This window comes from Lissotriton helveticus, chromosome 7, assembly GCF_964261635.1.
Source record: "Lissotriton helveticus chromosome 7, aLisHel1.1, whole genome shotgun sequence".
NCBI lineage: Eukaryota > Metazoa > Chordata > Amphibia > Caudata > Salamandridae > Lissotriton > Lissotriton helveticus.
Genome location: NC_136068.1, coordinates 185,490,956 through 185,513,776, shown reverse-complemented (window position 1 = coordinate 185,513,776; position 22,821 = coordinate 185,490,956). Strand labels below are relative to the sequence as shown.

At 42.9% G+C, this 22,821-nt stretch overlaps 1 protein-coding gene across 1 annotated transcript in view; it reads right to left on the bottom strand.

Annotated features, from left to right (window-relative positions):
* SLC12A5 (solute carrier family 12 member 5) overlaps nt 1–22,821 on the bottom strand; it is a 503,432-nt gene that overhangs the window by 69,270 nt on the left and 411,341 nt on the right. The window contains exons 13-17 of the mRNA XM_078652979.1: nt 18,938–19,056; nt 16,622–16,720; nt 14,212–14,331; nt 11,747–11,851; nt 8,018–8,186 (exon numbers count right to left, since the gene is read on the bottom strand). Of these exons, the coding sequence (XP_078509105.1) occupies nt 8,018–8,186; nt 11,747–11,851; nt 14,212–14,331; nt 16,622–16,720; nt 18,938–19,056 (612 nt within the window). The remainder of the gene's footprint in view (nt 1–8,017; nt 8,187–11,746; nt 11,852–14,211; nt 14,332–16,621; nt 16,721–18,937; nt 19,057–22,821) is intronic.

Sequence of the window (22,821 nt, the reverse complement as noted above, 5' to 3'; positions counted from 1 at the left end):
GCTCACTCCCAGATCCTATTGCATGTAGGAGGTGCTGAAAAAAGCGAGTTGCATAAATGAAGAGTGTTCCAATATATTTACTACAATCTTTTGACGGGGATAGGATTTGAGCGAATTCCAAAATACCACTCTTTTATTAAGATATTCTGGAGAAATAACTAAATACATATGGGTTTCCAATTTAGCTTTGAGCACTTGAAGTAAGACTCTCTTCCAAGAGGTTCAACAATTCTGTAAGTCTAAAACAAATAAATTGTTGAGGAATTGGTCCAATGAAGTATCTATGTTAACAAAGGTGATACATTCCTTATGTTCTGGAGAAAGCACAACAAAGTCCAATATTCTTAATCCATTCAGTGGTCAAATAACCTCAATGAGGGAGTTTATTTTAAATTTCTGATTGAGACAAATACGATTTGTGAGTGACAGGCAACTATCTTTTAACATTGATATGGAGCTGCCTAAGGCCTCCTCAAACAGAATACCAAACGAGTCATTTAGGCCGACAACATCGATTGCTGAAAGTATTTGAACTCTATCACAGATAAAAACATTGTTTCTCTAATTTGAACATTGAGTTTTTGAACTACTTTGGGGGTTATCGCTCTTTGGGGCACCTGCACTTCCAGATCCACACGGACCCCAAAACCACCCTCAGAGGCACCCTGATCTACCGACCCCCGGGACCACGCACACAGTTCAGCGAGGACATCGCCGACCTCATCAGCCCGCATGCCCTCCCCTCCGCCGACTACATCCTCCTGGGGGACTTCAACTTCCACCTGGAGAACAACAACGACCGCAACACCATCACCCTGCTGGACAACCTCGCTAACCTTGGACTCAAGCAGCTGGTGACCACCCCCACCCACCTCGCCGGACACACACTCGACGCCGTCTTCTCATCCAGCAAAGACATCGCCTTCAGCCACGCCACCGGACTCCACTGGACGGACCACAGCTGTGTCCACTTCACCTTCAAAAGAACGACGATCCACCACCACCAGCAACAGGTTGCTCGAAGAAGCTGGAGAAAGATCACAGCCGACCAGCTCATCGCTTCCCTGAGCCAGCACCCTCCCGCCAGCTCAGCGAACCCCAGCCAGGCCGCCGACAACCTCAACCCCAGCAGACCCGGCAGCAAGAAGGCCCCATGGTTCACCGACGAACTCAAGAGCTCCAAGAAGAACTGCCGAACCCTCGAGAAAGCCTGGAGAAGGGAACCAACACCGAACAACATGACCACCCTCAAGCTTGCCACCCGGAAGCACCACCAACTGATCCGCGCCACCAAGAAAACTGCATTCAAGGACCGGCTGGACAACAACGCACACAACTGCAAGGAACTCTTCAACATCGTGAAAGAGCTCTCCAACCCCAAAGCCGGAAACAACGACATCACCCCATCGCAAGACCTCTGCAACTCCCTCGCCTCCTACTTCCACAACAAGATCGCGGACATACACAACAGCTTCAGCACTCAACCGACGCACGCCACGAACGATCCACCGCCCCCCACCACCACCCTCCGCGCCTGGACGCCGATCAGCACCGAAGACACCGTCCGCATGATGAACTCCATCCACTCCGGATCTCCCACCGACCCCTGCCCTCACCACGTCTTCAACAAGGCCGACGCTGTCATCGCACCCCACCTGCGGGACATCATCAACACCTCCTTCAACACCACCACCTTCCCGGAGAGCTGGAAGCACGCCGAACTCAGCCCCCTTCTCAAGAAACCCACAGCGGACCCCACCAAACTCAAGAATTACCGCCCCATCTCGCTCCTCCCGTTTCCAGCCAAAGTCATCGAGAAGACCGTCAACAAACAGCTGGCCGCCTTCCTCGAGACGAATGAATCCCTCGACCACTCACAGTCTGGCTTCGGAGCCAACCACAGCACCGAGACCGCCCTCATCGCTGCCACCGATGACATCCGAGCCCTGATGGACAACGGGGAAACAGCGGCCCTCATCCTCCTTGACCTCTCAGCAGCTTTCGACACTGTCTGCCACCGCACCCTAGTGCAGCGCCTCAGCAACGTCGGAATCCAGGAAAAGGCACTGGAATGGATCATCTCCTTCCTCGACGGAAGAACACAGAGAGTCCGTCTACCACCGTACAAGTCAGAAGCCACCGAAGTCATCTGCGGCATCCCTCAAGGATCCTCGCTGAGCCCCACCCTCTTTAACGTCTACATGAGCCCCCTCGCGGCCATCGCTCGCCAACACAACCTCAACATCATCTCCTACGCTGACGACACCCAGCTGATCCTCTCCCTGACCAACGACCCCGCCGCCGCCAGAGCCGACCTTCACGAAGGGATGAAAAACGTAGCCGAGTGGATGACGACCAGCCGCCTGAAACTGAACTCAGACAAGACGGAGGTCCTCATTCTGGGCTCCTCGCCCTCCGCCTGGGATGACTCCTGGTGGCCCCCCGCCCTGGGCCCCGCACCCAAACCGACAGACCACGCACGCAACCTGGGCTTCATCCTGGACTCCTCCCTCTCCATGGCCAGACAAGTCAACGCCGTCTCCTCGTCGTGCTTCAACATCCTGCGCATGCTACGGAAGATCTTCCGTTGGATCCCCACCGAAACCAGGAAGACGGTCACCCAGGCCCTCGTCAGCAGCCGACTGGACTACGGCAACGCCCTCTACGCCGGAACCACCGCCAAGCTCCAGAAGAGACTCCAGCGGATCCAGAACACCTCAGCCAGACTCATCCTCGACATCCCACGACACAGCCACATCTCCGGACATCTGAGAAACCTGCATTGGCTCCCCGTCAACAAAAGAATTACCTTCCGTCTCCTCACCCACGCACACAAAGCCCTACACGATCAAGGCCCGAGCTACCTCAACAACCGCATCAACTTCTACGCTCCCAAGCGCCATCTCCGATCAGCCAGGCACGCCCTCGCCGCCGTCCCCCGCATCCGAAGAACGACAACAGGAGGAAGGTCCTTCTCCTACCTGGCCGCCAAGACCTGGAACTCCCTCCCGACCGACCTGCGCCTGACCCAAGACCACCTCTCCTTCAGGAAGAAGCTCAAGACCTGGCTGTTCGAGCAGTAGCAGCACCCCCCCCAAGCGCCTTGAGACCCTCCGGGTAAGTAGTGCGCTCTACAAATGCCTTGATTGATTGATTGATGCATCATTCATAGGTTTTGCAATTCTTAATTTGCGAAAATTACCGAATCGCAAATTAAGAATTGCAAAATGCTATGCATCATTTTTTTCACTATTTATTTGAGAATCGGTAAAAATCGCAATTTTTACCGAATCTCAAATAAATAGCGAATTCCAAAGTGCATTTTCGCAATTCCCATTGATTCCTATGGGCCGAAAGGCCCATAGGAGTCAATGGGAAGGCATTTAAGAATTCGCAATTTGTTGATGCAAACAAATTGCACCCCTGAAATGTATTTGAAAGTGCATGTTTCACACACACATGTCCTAAGGACATGTGTGTCTGTAACATGACAGTTTAAAAAATTCATTTTTTTCATTTTTGAAAGATTTTCGCAAATTAACACGAGGGTCAACCTCGTGTTAATTTGCACTTCCAATTTCATAATTCGCATTTTTTTTTTAAATTGATGCATTGCATTTAAGGAATCGCACAAATGCGATTCCTTAAATGCATACGCATTTTTTAGAAATGCAAAAAAATGCGAATTAAGAAAAAAAGTTTGATGCATTCCAAAAACGTATTTAGGAAGTGCAAACGGCCGAATTTACCGATTCGCACCGTTTGCACTTCCTAAATAGGTTGATGCATGTGCCCCTTTAACCTTTGCATTAGGAATTCTAATGACATCTGCAGTAACGACATGCAAGACTAGATGAAAAAACATTCAGGGCCATATTATCAAGAACGGCGATAACATTATTGCCACTTTAGCGGCAGGAAACTGCCGCTAAAGAGGCGATAAGGGGCTTGATAATATGCCCAGAGAATTTCCATAGAAGCCCAGGTGTGATGTCCTTCACACCAGGACTTGGGCTTCTATGGGAATTTTCAAGGGCATATTATCAAGTCCCTTATCGCCTCTTTAGCAGCAGTTTCCTGCCGCTAAAGCAGCGATAATGTTATCGCCGTTCTTGATAATATGGCCCTCATTGTCTTGGGGCGTATAAAAGGACTTTCTAGTGGTATGGTAAATAAACAGATATCTGTGGTTGCAAGACCATCATAAAACTGAATATCCATTCAATGAGGTAAAGGATGGTTTCTTTACATATTTTTAGATATTTTTAATGACTTTCAAACTTCCTTGAGTTTTTGGTTATGGCTGGGTAGTATGAACTACAGATATATTTCATGGAAGGGATTATTCAGAGATATCTTTTAGAGGTTGATTATATTTTTGCATTTGCACACTGATCTATGAGTGGAAGGAGCTTGGTTTTACCCCACTTAATTTTGGGTTCTACAAAAATGCCATACCTGGAGATCTTTTGTAGGAGTTCTGTTAGGTACATCATTACTTTGCTGTAGCTTTTCTCAAGTGGGATAATGTGTATTTATGGAAGTCAAAAATGAATAAATCAGGTAGAAGGAACCTGGAAGATACCTGCTAGTTTACTTTTCTATGATGAAATGTTTAGATTTGACAGCTAGAATGGAGACCATAGCCACTTCAAATTTAGATAGAACTCACAAATAGTTAACCAACTCTTGAAAAAAAATCTTTCATTGCTGCAGATAGTGAGGATCATTGCTTTTTTCGCTTTCTGTTGATACACAGAGTAACAATTAACATTTTGAATAAAGTTTAGTGGAATTATGCATCCACTGCAGACATCTATACATGACTTCAATGTAATTTATCTGGATGCCTGCAGATCCAATCTGCCTTTCATTTTTCCGAGGTCAATAAAATCATTGCCATGTTGTATATGATGCCTGCTGTTAATGACTAACAGGAGTCACCTTGTAGAGTGTATCATTGCTCATCAGTATTTTTCTTTAGTTCGATTAGATGAATAATCCCTTTTAGATGTATAGTCTTTCTTACAGGATCTCAGAAAGTTTTTGTGATGTACTCTTACACAACCTAGGTGTATCATTGAGTTGTATTGTATCTCATCTTCACGTTTGATGTGAATTGTGCTTACTATATAACATTTAAGCAATTAGGGACGCAGTAAATGCTATAAAAGGCCCATTTCTCATTATGGAACGTAGGGGCCGTGAAGAGAAGTTCATGAAAATGCTTGATAACGTCTTACTCTCAGATTTCAAAGAAGGCTATGTAAATTGTATCCTCTAAAATAGTTATGTGCTGTGACCTACGCCAGTGGCAAAGATAATGCATGTAAACTTTCTGCAGCATAGATACATTGGTCAAAGCTTACGATTACATTTGGGGAACGGTGTGGGATGTTGGTAGGTCAAAACAAAACAACATTCAGGTTCTCTTTCTCGCTCACTTGTGTGCTTCTTCTAGCTTCATCTCGGATTGTCACTTGTCATGAAACAAGGCACCAATGGGGAGCCATGCAGACCAATGATGATGTAGAGAGCTATCAAATTCCATCATGGGTTAAACAATGCTCTGCATCAGGACAGTTCCACTAGTCATCTTGACAGGGAGCAGCAGCAAAGATGGCCCATCCTCTGGGTTTCAAAGTTACCTTGCAAGTCTTCTGTCTCCTTTCCCAAAGTTCTTTGAAGGTATGTAGAGTTGACTATGTGCCTTCTGTTACCTACCTTTTGTTCTCCCCCACCCCCTTTGGCTGCGCTATTTTTGTGCAGGAGGTGAAGTGCAGGACACCACTGGACTGCTGCCATGCCTGTGTTCACTCAGGACTGCCTTCATCTCTGTGCTGACGGCTCTACCAGTGCGGTTTAAATGGAAATCGCTTTCTTTTTGTTGTACTTTGGGTATTGTGCAGCACTATTACATAATTCAGGGCACCTACCCTCTAATGCTCTTAGTAGGTCATATTTCAATCACAGGCCTCATCATCGCTCATGTGACTTGCCTCTCCGCTTAATGTGTCTGCTGCTTCTTAACCTCTCCTCCTCTCTTCCCGGTGCATCCAGATACAAGGTGGAAAGCTCATGGGTGTCATCCTGCAGCGACTGCCCTGTAAGAGCTATAGTTCTTTGGGTCAGACCCCTTGCCATTACACCTCGGCCACTTTCCTTTCATCTTCTCCCTCACCTCCCTTTTTGCTTATCATAACACCTTCATCTTATGGGTATCCTTAGCCTGACTTGCTACCAATTGTGGGGTCCTTTAACTGTCAATTTACACTTTCCTGGTTTCTCTCACTGATCTTGAGCGGATGTTATACTGTCTAACTAACATATCTAGACTGAACTTCGCCTGCCTATTTTGCCCTGATATTGTTCATTGCCTGCCTCAGAGTTGACCTGACATACCAACGGGTGGGTGGTATTTTAACAAATGTTACCAATGACTTAACAGAGATTCTTGATATATGTCTTCTGTACCTCCTGGTGGCTTCCATATTTTATTTACTATTGGCTTCACAATGCCTCCAGGAGTCGAGCTTCTATCTCTCCTTCTTCCTAAAGCCCTGCAAGCTCAGAAAACATGTTCCCAAAGGGGATACAGATGATCAACAGGCATCTTGAATTCAGAAACACAATAAAGAATGGCTTTTCCCAAACCAGGACTTAGGTGGTATTCAGACAACAAATCAGACTGGTTTCTGTACGCAGTCTCTGAAGCTAACTCTTCATTGTCTTCACATACTTCTCCATGTGTAGGGGGATGAAACATGCTTCTACACCAAGTCTCAAGCACATCTCTGAGCCTCACGCACCACACCAAATCGCTCTACTCACTGGTGACCGCTCAATCAATACCCTTCAATGGCCGTGCACAACAAGCAGCAGAGCTTTTTACTTGACCATCCAGAAAGTGCTTGGGGCATCATGAGTGGCAGAAACATGCAACAGAAATATTACAATGCCCTATATTAATCATGTTGCTGTACTTTTGGACTGTGCCTTATTAATGAGAAAGGGCCTCAAAATATTCTGCCACACAAAGCACCTTCAGCTGAGATGGTCTGATCATTGACGTTCTATTGGCTGTTACTCACTATAGTTTTGCTTGAGCGTTTCCTTTGAAGACTAGAGGAAATTTTGATGATGAAGGTAAAGGCACCTAAAGCCATCTCAGGGGTATTTAGTCAACTCAATTCTACATGGGCAAAGCAACCCCCCTGAAGTATGTAACATGATTCTCTGTCTTGGTCATAGCACATGATTTGTATCCTTTGTGTGGTGATCCCAGGTAGTAATTAGATATCACAGGGAGAAACCCTAATAAGCAAGGATTGGGATAACAATACCCATATGCGATATGTCTGCTTAGAAGAGGGATATCCGTGGGACTGAGGTGTATTTAATCATCTTCTCTATACACCTCTAGCCTCTGACAGTGGAAGTTTTTTTCAGTTTCTCCAGCTAAGAAACAAGTCACATTGAGAGCAAATGTGTCCAATTTCCAGTGTAAAACATGATTTGAATTAATGATGCTTGAGCCCAAACAAAGGGCTTGAGTATCAGACCATAACTCTTGCTGTATCACTGATACTCAAACCCATACGGTTGTATGACAGTACAACGTGGGCTATTAACACGCGAGCCATTACAACGCTGTTTTTACAATGCAAGTCGTTACAACGAATTGCGCTGTAAGCGCTGGATAGTGGAATAGTTTAATTTTCTATTCCAACTCCAGCCCACTTTACAGTAGGGAAGGTGTTGGAATAGAAAATTAAACTATTCCTTGTCCAACAGCGCCCTCCAGCGCAAGTCGTTGAAACGACCTGCATTGTAAAAGCAGTGTAGTAATGGCAGCGCGTGGTAATGCCCGCGTTGTAAAGGCTGTTCCCCAACCCGTACGCCTTTTTGCTGTGGTCCCCCCTTAGCGGTTGATCTTAGACGCACATCTGTAGACATACATACACATTTATGAAATGATACTTTTTTTGTTATTACATAGAATAATTATTTCTCATACCTCTTCCGCCCGTTGTGACTGTGGGTGATTAAGAAGATAGGTCCCTTCCAGAACGGATCCAACAATGGTGAGTCCCTTGCCTGCTTTCAGCTGGGTTGTAAGCGAGAGCAGCTGCGGATGAACCACATTCTGATCTTGATCCACTCTGACTAAAACCAGAAGCTGAGGCCTACAAGACCAAACAGACGTGTTTAAATACCAGTCGGTGGGGTGCTATGTTACTTTTTCAACATTACCTTTTCACGAAACTCTTCTTCCATTCATCTCGAACAACAATCTGTCTCCAGTGATCTTTAAAGTTGAATCTTCCATTGATTCTCCTATCTTTCCGGTGATTGGATTCTCCGTCTTTGTGACTAGTATTCATTACTCAATCCCACTTTATTAATCTTGCTAATGTACCCTCTCTTTAACTTCTATGTAATAATCAATCACTCGCCCATCCTTTAATAATACTTCACAGTCTTTCCCAGTTCCCATCAATGCTCTATCCTTCACCATTAGCAGTCCTACATAAACTATTTCTTTATCCTACCTTTCATGTTCCACTAGCTCTTCTTTGTCATCAAATCTCTCTCCACCTTTAGCTCTAATGTACATTACACATTCATGGTACAGGCAGTAAAGATGACAAATCTCCAGACATCAAACTAACATGAAAAGACCGGCACCGCCTACAGGCTTTCACCTCTTCAATACATGACATTTGACATCCTCACAAGCATACAGCCCAAATGCATTCATGCACCCTAAACTTATATACTCGTCCTATACTTTCAAGTCACATCCCCATTCCTTCAGTATACAGAGCAATATTTTTCAATCTGCAATACATAAAACGGATGTATGACATTACAACGCATGCTTTTACCACGCATGCCTTTACAACGCTGTTTTTACAACGCATGCCTTTACAACGCATAGTGCTTTGGGGCGCTGGATAGTGAATAGTTTAATTTACTATTCCAACTCCAGTTCCCGTGGATAGTAGGGAAGGTGTTGGATAGTAAATTAAACCTATTCCCTATCCTAGAGCGCCCCCTAGCGCAATGCGTTGTAATGGTTTGCGTAATAAAAATTGCATCGTAAAGGCACTGCGTGGTAAAAGTTGCGTTGTAAAGGATGTTTACCACATAAAACTAGCATTCACATTCCTTCCAACACACCAGTGCTTTAAATGGGCCGGTACTGTCCAGTACTGAGTACCAGCACTTTTTTATTTTGAGAGGGAGGGTACCTGCACTCCTCAAGAAAAACGTAATACTTTTAATTCTAGAGTACCGGCACTTCTCAGAAACAAGCAGGTACTCTGGTACAGAGTACCTGCACTTCTATTTTTCCATTTCAAGCACTGCAACACACCTTCTAAAGTCCACAACTATCCAAGGCAATGAAGAAGGGTACGCACGCCGCCAATTACAAACGCCTCGCCCAGTCCAATCCCCTGAGTAGTCATGCATCATTCATACATCAGGCTGGCATCCGCGTGACCTTTAAAATATTCAGCAAGCAGCCACATCCCTCTCTAAAAGAGTTCATTAAGGTTCATCCGTCTCCCAATGTAATCAAGTGCCACACTCAACACAGCCCCCCAATACAGTGTACTGACATTCATCACTGCAATACAGCCAACTCGAATTCACTATTTCTTTAATACAGTCAAGAAAAACGTGCAACCCTCTAATTCAGTGAAAGAGAATTCACCTCTCCTAAAATACTAACTAGCGTTCAAATTGCTTATCATGCAGTCAACAGAGAGTGACTTCCTCTATGCAACCAGCAAGCATTCAAACACCATCAACTACACCTGCTGGGTAATCAAACACCTTCTGATAGAGCTAGCAAGCAGCAATCACCCTAATAAAATCAACTAAGATTCACATTCTCTCTAATGCAGCCATTTAGCATTCAATCCATATGTAACACAGCAAGTGGGAATCCACTCAATATTCAATACAGCCATCTAGAGATCAATCCCATTAAGTTACCAGAACAAGGATTCACCCCATCCAATATAGTCATGTAGGATCCGCACCCTCGTTGATGCAGACAACTGTGCATGCCCAGTCAACCAACAACAACTGTGCATGTCCAGTCAACAAACAACAACTGTGCATGCACAGTCAACTAACGTACACTGCTACCTAATGCAGCCAATTAACGTACCCCCTTTTAATACAGCTAGTTAGAAAATATGCCACGTCCAGTGTAGCAGCTAGGAGTCTTGCCCTATCTAATGCAGGTGGCTTGCATTCACACCGCATTCTACTCACATTCACACACTAAAACACTTCTACAACCGACAGGAACGAATACACACTCAAATTCACGCAACCGTCTTTTATGCAACCAACTAGGATAACCTCTCTCAAATACAGCTTCAATAGCACAGGGTAGCTTAACCCATTTAATAAAGCCAACTGGAATTCACCAACTCACCTGCCAATAACCATGATATTTCCATCCAAAGATTCAACAAGCATTCACACAGCTCATTCATTCAGCAAGTGTCCCCTTGCTCTTTTGCCTTTATATATATAACTGGGACAATGACTCATGCACATTTACTGCTTTTCCTAAAGAATAAATATTGGTTACAACTCTACCTATTTTTCACTGTACCACCTAGAATATTATGAAGCCTTGTGATACCCTCCATTGTTCAATATAATGTACTTATTATCATCCCACATACAATGTATGGAACCTACTTTGATATTATTCATACCACGAACACCTCAATGAGTCTAGAGGTCACACGTCCTATATTGATGTATGAATTATCCTGTTCATCTACTCTACCTCATGCATCAATATCACTCAACCCTCCTCCACAGCCTGCATGGATTACCTTTCCCCATGCATATGATGTATGGATTATTCCTTTCCCATCTTGTCCGAGATAGATGGATCATCTGTCACCCATTGTTACATAATGTAATGATTATCAGCTGATTTTTTTAAATTACAAAATATTCCGTCCAGAGAAAGAAGTTTTGAAATATCTTTGCAAAGAGAAGTATTAGAAGATTTGTTTTTACATCAAACCTCTCTTTTCCTTAAGACTGCACTTACGACGTCCCTTACTCACACACTCACCCTCATGCATTAGCACATAAATATATAGATCATCTTTGAGTGACCATATTTATATATATATATATATAAAAAGAATATATATGTATATATATACATACACACACACATATATATATGTGTGTGTGTGTGTGTATTATATATATATATATATATATGTGTGTGTATATATATATATATATATATATATATATATATATATATATATATATATATATATATGATTTATCGCTCATTCAGTCCATTGTCTACATTATATATATACATTTTGTATGGATTGTTGCTCAATTACCTCGTTTTTATTTTTTCTCTTTTGTATTGTCATTCCTATCAGATCTGTGTAAAGTGTGGACTGTTACCATCCAGAGTCTTTAGTTTTTACCTCTGTCTGTCTGCTTAATCCCTGAATTTGGTTCTGCCCGTTTTTGCAGAATTCTCCTGAAGTGAGGAGAGAATGCATTGTTCTGCATTTGATTCGTGTTTTTAATAGTTCCAGACATCTGGGGCCATATTACACATAGTACACTGATGGCAAAAAGCTGTAAAGGACAATTGTGACCAGTTGTGTGTCCCTGGGGCACTGTGATGTTGATATTTCTACCGCAGTGAGCGCAAAAACGTTAAGTAGCTTACCTCCAGTTCTTGGTGTGGGGAGGTCCTTCCTCCAGGCGCAGGAGTGCATACCGGGCTGCACTCAGGGACAGCCCTCGGATCCCATCTCCCCACTCCTTTTCAGCTCTGTTTGAATGAGAAGAGGTGACCGAAACGTATTGATAAAACCCTTGTCAGGTCTTCGTTCTCAGGTCTTCGTTCAACCTAAGGGACATTTTCACTGTACAAGTCCGCATCTAAACCAACCTTCACTATATGCATTATTCTCATCTCTTTATGTACGTGTATACCTACAGGAGTGTATAACATACCTGTAAAGTAAAAGGTTCATGTACTCCCTACCTGTGAGGCTAAGATCAGATGTGAGGGTGCCCTTCTTGTTTAAAAGAGCAATGCACAAAATAGTTGCAAAATACATAATGCAGTATTGTGAACATAGGTGAATAGGTATACTTCTTTATAATCAAAATATGCTTAGCAAAAATATCGAGTCAATGAAAAACTTCTACTAAAGAAGACTTTTCGAAGAGAAAGGAACCTTGATAGTCCCAGGCCAGTAGTTCTGAGAATAATTTATTACTGGAGAATTTGGGGATATGGATAAGGTACTGGGAAGGTAGAGGTGTCCCCATGACTACAGGACACCATGATTCCAGTCCCATCTTTATTTATTTATAAAGTTTTATATAACACAAACATGACCCTTGTGGGTATCAGAGCATTTTACAAATGGTCAGGAAGGAAACAGGTTCAGTAAACAACAACATAATCGAGGACGGACCAAGATGTTGCAGCTTTCAAGGTGAAAGAAGGTCCACAACAAACAATGCATTCATAATTTGTAATCTTGGTTCTCTCCCTCTGATGCTACTGGATTAAGTTGGAAATTAAAGATTTTCTAAAGAAAAGCCCACTAATACAGATGTTTCGCTCATGGACTGGCTCTGTGGTCTAGAAATGAGATATAGTAAAGTACATACATGAGGGTCTGAATAACCATTAAGATATGATTTGGGAAACATTTAATAGACAGTGTCAATAGATCAGTTACATGTGCCACTACCTTTTTTCTTTCTTTCTCCCGTGGGGTGCATTTTCCCCTTTTCTGAGTTTGAGCACCAAAATTTGAATCATTGATTTGGGCTACTACTTCGAAATTATGATTTTAGTACTTTTTGGGTTTAAATATTGTATTTACTGTTTATACATTTCCTGCATTTTTGTGCCTTGAACATATGGTCATTGTTAAGGTACATCTACATGGAGTTAAGTATAGTAAACCTATACCAACCTATATATTCTTTTCTTGCTTGTAGGTTTTCAATAGTTTTGCCATGATATTTTGGCAGCAAACTCGATAGCCTGGAACCATACACCCACATAGAAGTACACTAGGCTGAGACCCTCAGTAAGGGTTTCCATTTCTCAGGATAAAAGAACAAAACAGAGATCTTTAAATGAGCTGGGGAGGAAATGTAATCAATGTTGCACTCCACCCACAATTAACATTACAGACCAGAGGCAAGAGCGGCTCGGGCGGATCTAACAAGTGCTAAGAAAAATTATTTCTTATACTGTTTGCATCGATCAATGATGGCTAATTATATACCCTAATTAACGTTGTCATTGATGTCCAATATTGGCCATCTGGACGGACCGATGAAAGAAAGGAGGGAAGGACAAATAGATCTGCTTGGATCTCTGGGGTGGGGTATACTCTACAATAGAATATATTTTTTTCATTTACTTAAACCGGAATATTTGTCATTTATTTTCTATTTCTATTTTCTACGTGTTTTTGCTCTGCTTGCAAGTACCTGTTCGTTTTAGGGTGCACTGGCATGTGCCTAATTTGTATACAAAAATATATATAAGTGCAGGGACACAAATTGTTTCTTATGAACACTGACTTTTCAAATGCCAGGACTTGAGAATACCAAGGCGGTCTAGACTTGGTTCCAACTCTGTCAGCCACCGCCGAACCCTTCCCGTTTCTTTATCTCACTCGTGCAGGTTCTTTTTCATCCTTGATTTTTCCTTTGTTAATATTTCCTATTTTTTCGTCTTTCAGCTTTTCTCCTGCTCTTGGGCAAAGTCTGATGATGATATATCCGGGTTCCAATTATTAACTGTCCATCAGGTCTATCCCGAACCTGTCCCTATTCAGGAAGAACCTAAAAACGTGGGTGTTCCCTAAGTAATTTTACTGCACTTGTCGGTCCCCCTCCCCTTGTGACACCTCCGCCATGACACCTTCGGGTATTTGTTTGCGCTCTATAAATCATATAACATAACATTAAATGCCCATGCCAACCACCGGGTACCACTGGCACAAATTAACACTAGCATTGGCTAAACTCTGTCTGTCTGAGATATATGGATTATCTGTATGTGCTTGCAGTAACTCTGGCAGTAACAGAACCAGTTTTTGTTTTCCGGTGTGGTAACGGAATACAAATTTGACCTCAATCCACCAGTGGACTTACCCTCTGTACTCAATGTACTTGTAGATGAGTCCTGCAACCAGCATAGCAACCAGAGCGTAGTACCAGGAACAGATAAACATCAGGGAGAGACACAGGCTCATCCCTAGGAAAGACAGAGACCTGAGAAGGAGAACGACAAGACACAGCAGTGATCAACCATGTTTATCATCGCCCTACTGTATCAAACCCCTCCAATCCCCTCTGTCTGAGGGGGTGTCTCGTCAATGGGCAGAGTGTCAGGTCTAGTGGTGTCTTGCCTATAGGTTTTAGCAAATTGGGTGGGATAAGCATGGGGAATAACCCCGTATATAGCGCTGGTGTTCGAGCTTGTGGGCGCATTGTAAAACTCGAACACCTTTATTTCTAAGAAATGTCCTTGTTTTTGGGGTGACACTTGTTTCATCATCATCCAAAGGTATTGCTAACAACTGGAATTGCAAAAATTGGCAATTGCAAGAATTGGCTCCTTCAAAACCAAAATGCTTCCTACCAAAAAGCTCCCGCTTCCAGGGCACAGTGGTATTTCTTTGGTTCTCAGGTGATTACAGATACATAAGTTCATTTTAGGCAAATAAGCGAAGGAGTGCCATTGCAATACTAGTGTATTCTAGGCAAAACTGTAACTACACATCACCCTTTAGATGTAACAGTTCCAAACTCACATTGCTGTTAATATTGAAAAGGTTGATGTCAATATGAATAATGATACATTCATGTATAAAAACGAAATTGCATCTTTATTGACAAATTCACCCGTTGTAAACTCCATGTGAAACGCGACTCGTAGTGAGAGAGGTTCTAAGACCCAGGCCTAAGGTCACTGATTGACAGGTCACGCGTGGGGTGGCGCGTAGCTGGCAGACAAACACAGAAACAGGAAATCCCAGATCAAACCCACAGATAGGTGCATCAACAACATAATGGTCCAGAGAGATTGTCCCCAATAAAGCACACATGGTCAGAAGGGTGTGCGCGATCCCAAAACACGATAAAGTCAGATGCCACATGAAGATAGGAACACATAGCCAATCAAGACACAGCACACAGTGCACGCAGTGATCATGCACTCCACATGCCGGACATCTGGACATGTTACCCACTGACTGCATTGTATCCACACACGGTTGAGGCCCACCTGAACTCCTCATCCAATACATTCATTTATGTCTCCAAAGACAGAGGTTCACATTTCTTACCAAACAAGGAGCGCCAAAACTATTTTACTACATTTAATGCACTGTATAAAAACCCTGGTTAGACCGATTGTAAATTAAGACGGTCCTCAGACCTTATGCCAATAAGTGTTCTCCCGGCCGCACTGTTAAATTAAATGAACTGTTCCTGTTTTGTCAAACGCCTCGTCTCGTTTTTTCAAGGTAACATTGCATTTGACAAGAAAAATAACTCTATCAATGATTTGAGGTGTTATGCATACTGGATGCCCAAGTACTGTAGAAGCCTACACATGACCTATATGTAAAATAACTGCACACGTCATATACCTTATTTGTCATCAGCACGCCTCTAAGGGCCAATCGTGTGCCTCAAAGAGTGGAAAGTCTCATACCTGGGCCAGCTGCCCAGGTGCAGATGACTCAAGGATAAGGAGGCACTGAAAGCCCTGAAAATATATTCTTCATTCAGAAAAATAGATGAATGAGACATAAATGATATATTATTGTGGAAAGAATGAGCTTCAAGAATAGAAAAGGTGCCTACACGGTAAGTTATGGTCATGAGATTGAGGCGATGAGCTACATTGAACATGAAGGGCATCATCTACAAGAAAATGAGGCAAGACTGCACTGCAAGCCATTCAGCTGAACCGTGCTGCGTCATTTTCAAAGGACCGGGATTCATCGTATTAACAACAATAGGATGCATCCCTTGCTTTCCCCTGCACTGGCGCACAATTGACTGCCATGAGACATCGCAGGCACCCTTGCGTCATTTTGCAACGGTGCCTGCACTGCGCGGATTGTTTTGGTGCAGGAAGGGACACCTTACTACAAAAAACAATGACTAATGGCATTTTCCTCTTTTTATGCGTGCTGCAGAATGCAGCATGCATAGAAAGAGGAGAAAAAGAAGAGAAAAAAAAGTATTTCACCTGTTTGCGCCATTCCTACTCCTCCCCTGGGAAGGCATCAGATTCGGACGCATTCCCAGTTTTTCAAAATTTTATAAATCTGGGAATACGTCAAGTGGATGCTGCATGGGAATAGAAACACCTATGGAACGCCCCTTTCACGCAGAGTAATGCAAACTTTGCCGTCTTTGTGGCCAAATATTTCTTTTAGCAAGGAGAGAAAATGGCACTGGAAGGAGAAACTGGACATGGCAGAGAGAAAGAGAGTCTAGAGGCGTAAAGAGTAAAAAGAAAGCTTGAAAAAGATGTTGGGGTACTCACCAGTGGTAGTATTTGAAACGAGGTCTCCAGTTGGGGGTTCTCAGTAGAGTTTGCACCGCACAGGCCAGGTTTACGAACATGTAGCACATCAGGAAAAACCTAGAAGTAGAAAAATGAGAGGTAATGGGAACCCAGGCGGATGCAACACAGAGGAAAAGGAGAGCAGGGAGGATTGAAAGTTAAAGAAAAAGAAAATAAACAAGGGGCCATGAAGTATGCAAATGAGGATATTTAAGGATGAGGTAAAAAGAAAATAGGGAGAAAGAAAAAGTAAAGGATAAAATATGAGAAAGAGGAGTGACAATGTTTATACATTCCTGCTTTATGTATGTGTGTAATCATAGTAGTGGGGGGATTGATATTTTTATTTTCAGCCTAAAATAAAGAAATTAGGCATTCACAAAGGTCTCTATCTATCTATCTATCGATCGATCTATCTATCTATCAGTTTGTGTCTTTTCCTCTGCTTCTCTGACTTTGTGCATTATTATCCCTCTGACAATTCTGAACTTTCTTCTGACACTTCTCGCATGATTTCCGGTACCTTAGTTTCTGCATCTTTACACTTCCTGTATGATTTCCAGCGCCTTACATCCCACCTCTGTACACTTCCTCTGATATTTCCAGCACTTTACATCCTACTTCTGCACTTCCTGTCATGGAACTTGTCTTCTTCCTTGACACTTGCAGGACAAATTAGACTAACACTCCTGAAATTAATAATTTATATGTGAAAAATTCAGAACTGCAAACAGTGTTCATAAAGACATGGAATGAGATGGTCACCTTAGTGACAACCTATTGTTCTTCCTGAAGAAAGGTTGATGTATTTGGGAGATATGCTGACAGCAAGTGGGGCATACATCAGATGGTGTGAACTAGAAGCATTGGTTAATGCTGTTAACCACATCACCTTTCAGAGTACATTAATGTGTCCAAAGAGACAGTCACTGTTTGGGAAAAATGTATATCAGTAGGCACTATACACTGAAAGAAAGACCTTTCAACTCTAGTATGTGCGCTATTACAGAGGGGGGCAGCAGTGGTACAGACTAGAACCGCACAAGAACCTCCCTATAATTATGGACAGCAGAGGACAGAAATATGCAAATAGTGCTGCCACAGACAGCTCCCCTGCTGCTAGGAGGTGCTAATGAGCCAATTGGAAAGGCAAATGACTACTGCAGCATATTGCTAATGTCTGAAGCACAGAGACATGTGAAAAAGTGTAGTCATTAACAGTATAGAGCTGAAAGAATAAATGTATTCATAATGTCAGTAAAAACCACTAATATCTGAAAATGCCACAATTGTATTTCAATCTTTAACATTTAATAACACATAATGGTCATGGGCCTTCAATGTTGCTAATTATCCACAAGATGTCGCCAAAATTGACAGTAATGGAAAATTCACGGACCACCCCCTTGATAAGTGGAATCCCCGTGGCAAGTCTGTTGGGAACGCCAAAGTTCGCGTATACTCCATGTGTCGCCGAGCGTTTTACTTACTGCCCATTTTGGTGACATTCTTTACCTTGGGTTGTTTGCGCTTCATCCGACTTTAGTGGTTTCACCACTCAGCAACTTACTTTTTCAGCATTAACATACTTTTTTACTTATCCACATTTACCTTTCATGCACTAGTGGGATACCCTATAGTCTGGACTGATCTCATTTACAATATCTGTGTTTTCAGAAAATTTCCTATTTTATACATGTACAGCTCCTACATTGACATAACATTCCTTGAGTTAACTTTGTTGCTACACACCAACGGCCCTGAGGATGTCTTTTTAGACTAAACATGTGTTGGCTATGCTGCTCTCATCCAAAATGTATTATTCCATCTACACTGATTACATCATGTGGATAAATGGCAACCTTGAAGGCCCATGTTCATTATGCAATATTGAATGTTAAATCTTCAAATACAATTGTGGCATTGTCAGACATGAATGTGTTTTACTAACATTATGAATACATGTATTATTTGAGCTCTGGACTGTTGATGACTACATTTTGTACACATGTCTCTGTGCTCCAGAGATAAGTAATAAAACCCTAGTATGTGTGGTGTGAGGTGGCTTCATCCTGATTGGGCATGGCATGATGTAAAAAAAACTATAAATGGGTGGGCACAATGCACCAGGATCAGGGCCTGAGTAAGCATTGACTGCACAAAATAGGCCCAAGAATGAAACCTGAAAGGTCAGGAGTGGCTCCTTGGTGCCTGTAGGGACATGGCTTAGCAAAGCACAACTATCTTCAAATTAAAGAGACAGACAGAACTGGAGCACGCTGCATATACACCTACATGGAGAGGATGGGAGCAACGTCATCCAGGGAAGCGATGAGGATGCCAATCTCGCAAATGCAGGCGGTGAGAAGCAGGGCCCACGTTGGCTCACCATTGGCCTTGCCGTGGCCAAAGACCTTGGGAAGAGAGAGAAAGAGAACAAGAGTTAAAGAAAGGGGCAAATTAGTCAAACCAGGTGTGGTACAGGCATTCAGCATTTTCCGTCCTAAAGTAGACCACTTCAACATCACAATATTGGTTCCTGTTAGTACTTAGAAAAGGTAACTAGGATGCAGTCTTTCTTCTGTTCTCTTTGGATGAGGCTATCGCTACCGCCATGTAAATCCTGCAAGATGACCCTGCAGCTTTTATTCCTATAGGGTGCATGTATGTTTGGTAAAATGTAGTTTCCTGAGCTCTTTAGTATCAGAAATGAGTGTGTGTGACTGTGTTCTCGCAAGTTTATGCTAACAAAGAATTCTATGGTGCTACAATGTCATTAGTAGGGCCTCAATGCCTAGAAACATTTAAGAGCCCCCAACTCTATCTGCCTCTGAAGACAATGCCATTAGTGAACCAAGAGCAAGTCAACTGTTAAGTGGGCCTTACATATGGCCAATATATTTTAGAGATCAAGCAACATTACAGCCTACCAAACCATATATACTGAACTGATGTATTTCAGTGTGCTCTTAGATGTGATGATCATGGAAAAGGAGGTACAGTGAAGTAAAATAGTTGTTCAAGGGTCACAGGATTTGGTTATGAGGGGAAACAGGGATTGATCCCAAGTTCCATGGTTCCTTGGTGTGCAGTTCAGCCACTAGATGGATATCACCTCCCCTTTGCTGTTTAACATCAAAGAACAGTGCTGTGTGTTTAAGTCTTGGAGGAGATATATTAGCACACAGATGTAGTATCATACCGTAAATCAAGCTAGAGAAGTCTTTCTAGAAAAAAAAGCTAAATGATAAGTTAAGAGAAAGCAAGACATTCTGTTTTTACACTACTATCTCAGCTTCCCCAGACTTTACAACAAGACCAACTTCAAGAGAGGCAAGAGCCTCAACACATCAGTAAAAACAATAGAAGTATTCGCTCTTAAAGGTCTTCACAGAGACAACACAGAAGTGCAAAACTGGGATGCACGCAGATTTTTAAAAATAGTTCATATGTTTCACAGTGGCCTTTATTATTTTTGCATTTTTTATTTCCCTCTGGGGAGCAGGGTGTGGTTCCGATGGACTGGTGGTCAGCCTAACTGACCCTTCAGGGGCTAACTATTAATGTATCTCTCCTACACTCTTACTTCCCTCCTAGCTTTATCTCTCTCCTCACATCTGAACATTTCCCCTCTCTCCTCTAACTCTTTTCGTTTCACTTTTAGAATACTGTCAGCTGCAAAAGACCTATTGTGGTACAAAAGGGGGTGGTGATGGACGGAGCATCTGAACCAATCAAACACTCACACCCAGTCAACAGATCTGGGTTTAATCCATCACCGTTCTGTAGCCCACTCTGCCACCCCAGTTCAGACATGGCCATATACAAATCAGTCTGACCCTGTGCCTCATGGGAACAGTCCAGCCCGAACTGCCAAGCCATGCCTTCCCTGGACCGGAACCAAACTTCCGAGGACCTATTGTGGGCTTACCAAGAACTTACAGGAGCCTAAATACCACCCATGTGATGACATTGGGTAGATTTGTGTCACTTTTATTTGCTACTTCTTAATCATAGGCTTTCCTTGTCCCATCTTGTCCATCTTGTGTTTGTCCCTCCCCCTAGAGCATAGCCTCTTTACCATCTCTCTGACTGGCTGTCCTTCCACTTCTTGGTTTTTAGGAACTTTGTTTTCATTTTGGTTAAGCACTCTATGAATGAGTTTTTCCAGCTCTCTCCTTCTGCCCCCATGTGATCCCCACAAATGCCCACCCCTCGCTCTCCGTGTTCCTCTCTAGTATACTTTTCCTCCCCTCCCCTCCCCTTATGCTCCATGCTTTTTTTGCACTCATGCGCTCCTCCTTTGCTCCCCGAGTTGTTGTCACTTTTGTGTGCTTCTCGCTCTAGCCTGCTTCTCCCTCTCGCCCCCGGGCACCACGCCAATCCTCCCATGCTTTGTGTTCTTCTCTCCAGGTGTGCCCAACCCCAGCCCATTTTTTTTTGCTCTCTCCCTACAGCAAGGCTTTTACCCTTCATTCCCACTAGATCCCTCATTTGAGCCTCTATTAACCCCCATCCTCATGGTCCATCTTTTCACATTTGAACTTTAGCGCTTTATTTGTTTTTTTTATTTTTATTTTTTATTACCCGATCCAAGTGATGTCTGCCATCTTGGAGCAGTAAATACAAAATTTAAAGCTAACGTGTTACGTCATCAGGCATGTGTGTGCCAGTGGAATGATGTTACCTGCCAGGAGTGGTAATATCATTGTTTCTTCCTTTCTTTTTTGTATTTTTTGACAATGCTGCACAGCCTCAGGAAAAAGTCTGAAGCTGTAGAGTATTGCCAAAAGGCAGTGGGAAAGCCAATAGCTCGCAACGGTGAGGCCCACTGATTTTACCAATACGTTTTTCTCTCTACTTCCATCTCCCTCCTCGCTTTGTGTATCCTCTGTTCCACTTTCTCCAATCTCCCTCCATAGTTTTTCTTTCCTCTTGCTCCCTTTCGTCATCCTTGTGCATCTCCCTCTTGCACTCATAGGCCCAGATATACGAAGCCATATAGCATTTATAAATGAGCTGAACTGCTATCCTTGGCCCTTTAAGAAATGCTAAATGGCCTTTTCAGATGTACAAAGGGACAGAAAGGTTTGCATTTTGAGATCTCTAGCCAGTAGAAATCACAAAGTGCGATCGCAATATTGGGAAACGCAAATAGGGATGATCTATTTACGATTCCTAAAGCACATGTACGTAGAATTTCCTAAATGCAAATCAGACATTAAGGCAATGCTATTACCATCGACTTGAAGTTGATGGTAACCACGTGCAAAATTAAAAAATGCATTTCTTAGTGTGACATGAAGTGCACATATGCTCCTAGGGCATATGTGCACTTACATGTGAGATTGGACATTCGGGTGCCTCCAGAGGGCCTTAAGCCTAGAGGCATCCTTGGAACTCTATTTCTTAAATTGCAATTTCCTATTAGGAAATCACAATTTAGGAAATGAAAACCATTTCCTATTTTGACCATAGGCGGGACTGAAATGGGATTTCTTATTGGTGATTCCATAATAGCGATTCCTACTTTGGAATCGCAAATTTAGTATATATCCTTTTGCATTTCCTAAACAGCGATTCCTCCGGAGTCGCTATTTAAGAATTGCAAACAGGAAGCTTTGTTCATTTGGGCCAAAATGTTTTATCTTATTTTTTTTCTCTCTCTCTCTCTCTCTCTTGCTCTTTCTCTCACTCCCATCTTCCCTCTGTCCATCTCTTGGACTCCTGTACATATTTTCTGCTCCTATGCTGTACCTCATCCAGCCCTGTTACGGTGAGTGGCGTGAACAAGAGAGAATTTTGAGAGGCTTAAGAGAAATAGTCTGCTGCAGCATCAAAGTCCGAAAGAAGGGAATAGTCTGATTTTCCAGCAGCTTTTTTCCCTTTGAGCCATGTGTGGAAAAAAAGCAAAGTGACTCACTGACCTGTTCTTCTCAGATACATGGCTAGGGCAAATTCGTTCTGACTGCAAGTTTTTCTATGTGTGTTTGCAGTCATGGGCTTAGGCCAAATATATTTTGAGTGCAGGCAGCATTTTCTGTGCATTTTCTAAAGTCATCTTGGGCTAAATCACAAATCCTTTTTGATTTACGTTATTCCATGTCTTGGGGTAAGTAAGACTGTGCTTGCTCCAAATACCTTTTACAACTGTATTATGAAAACATAATGATTCTGCA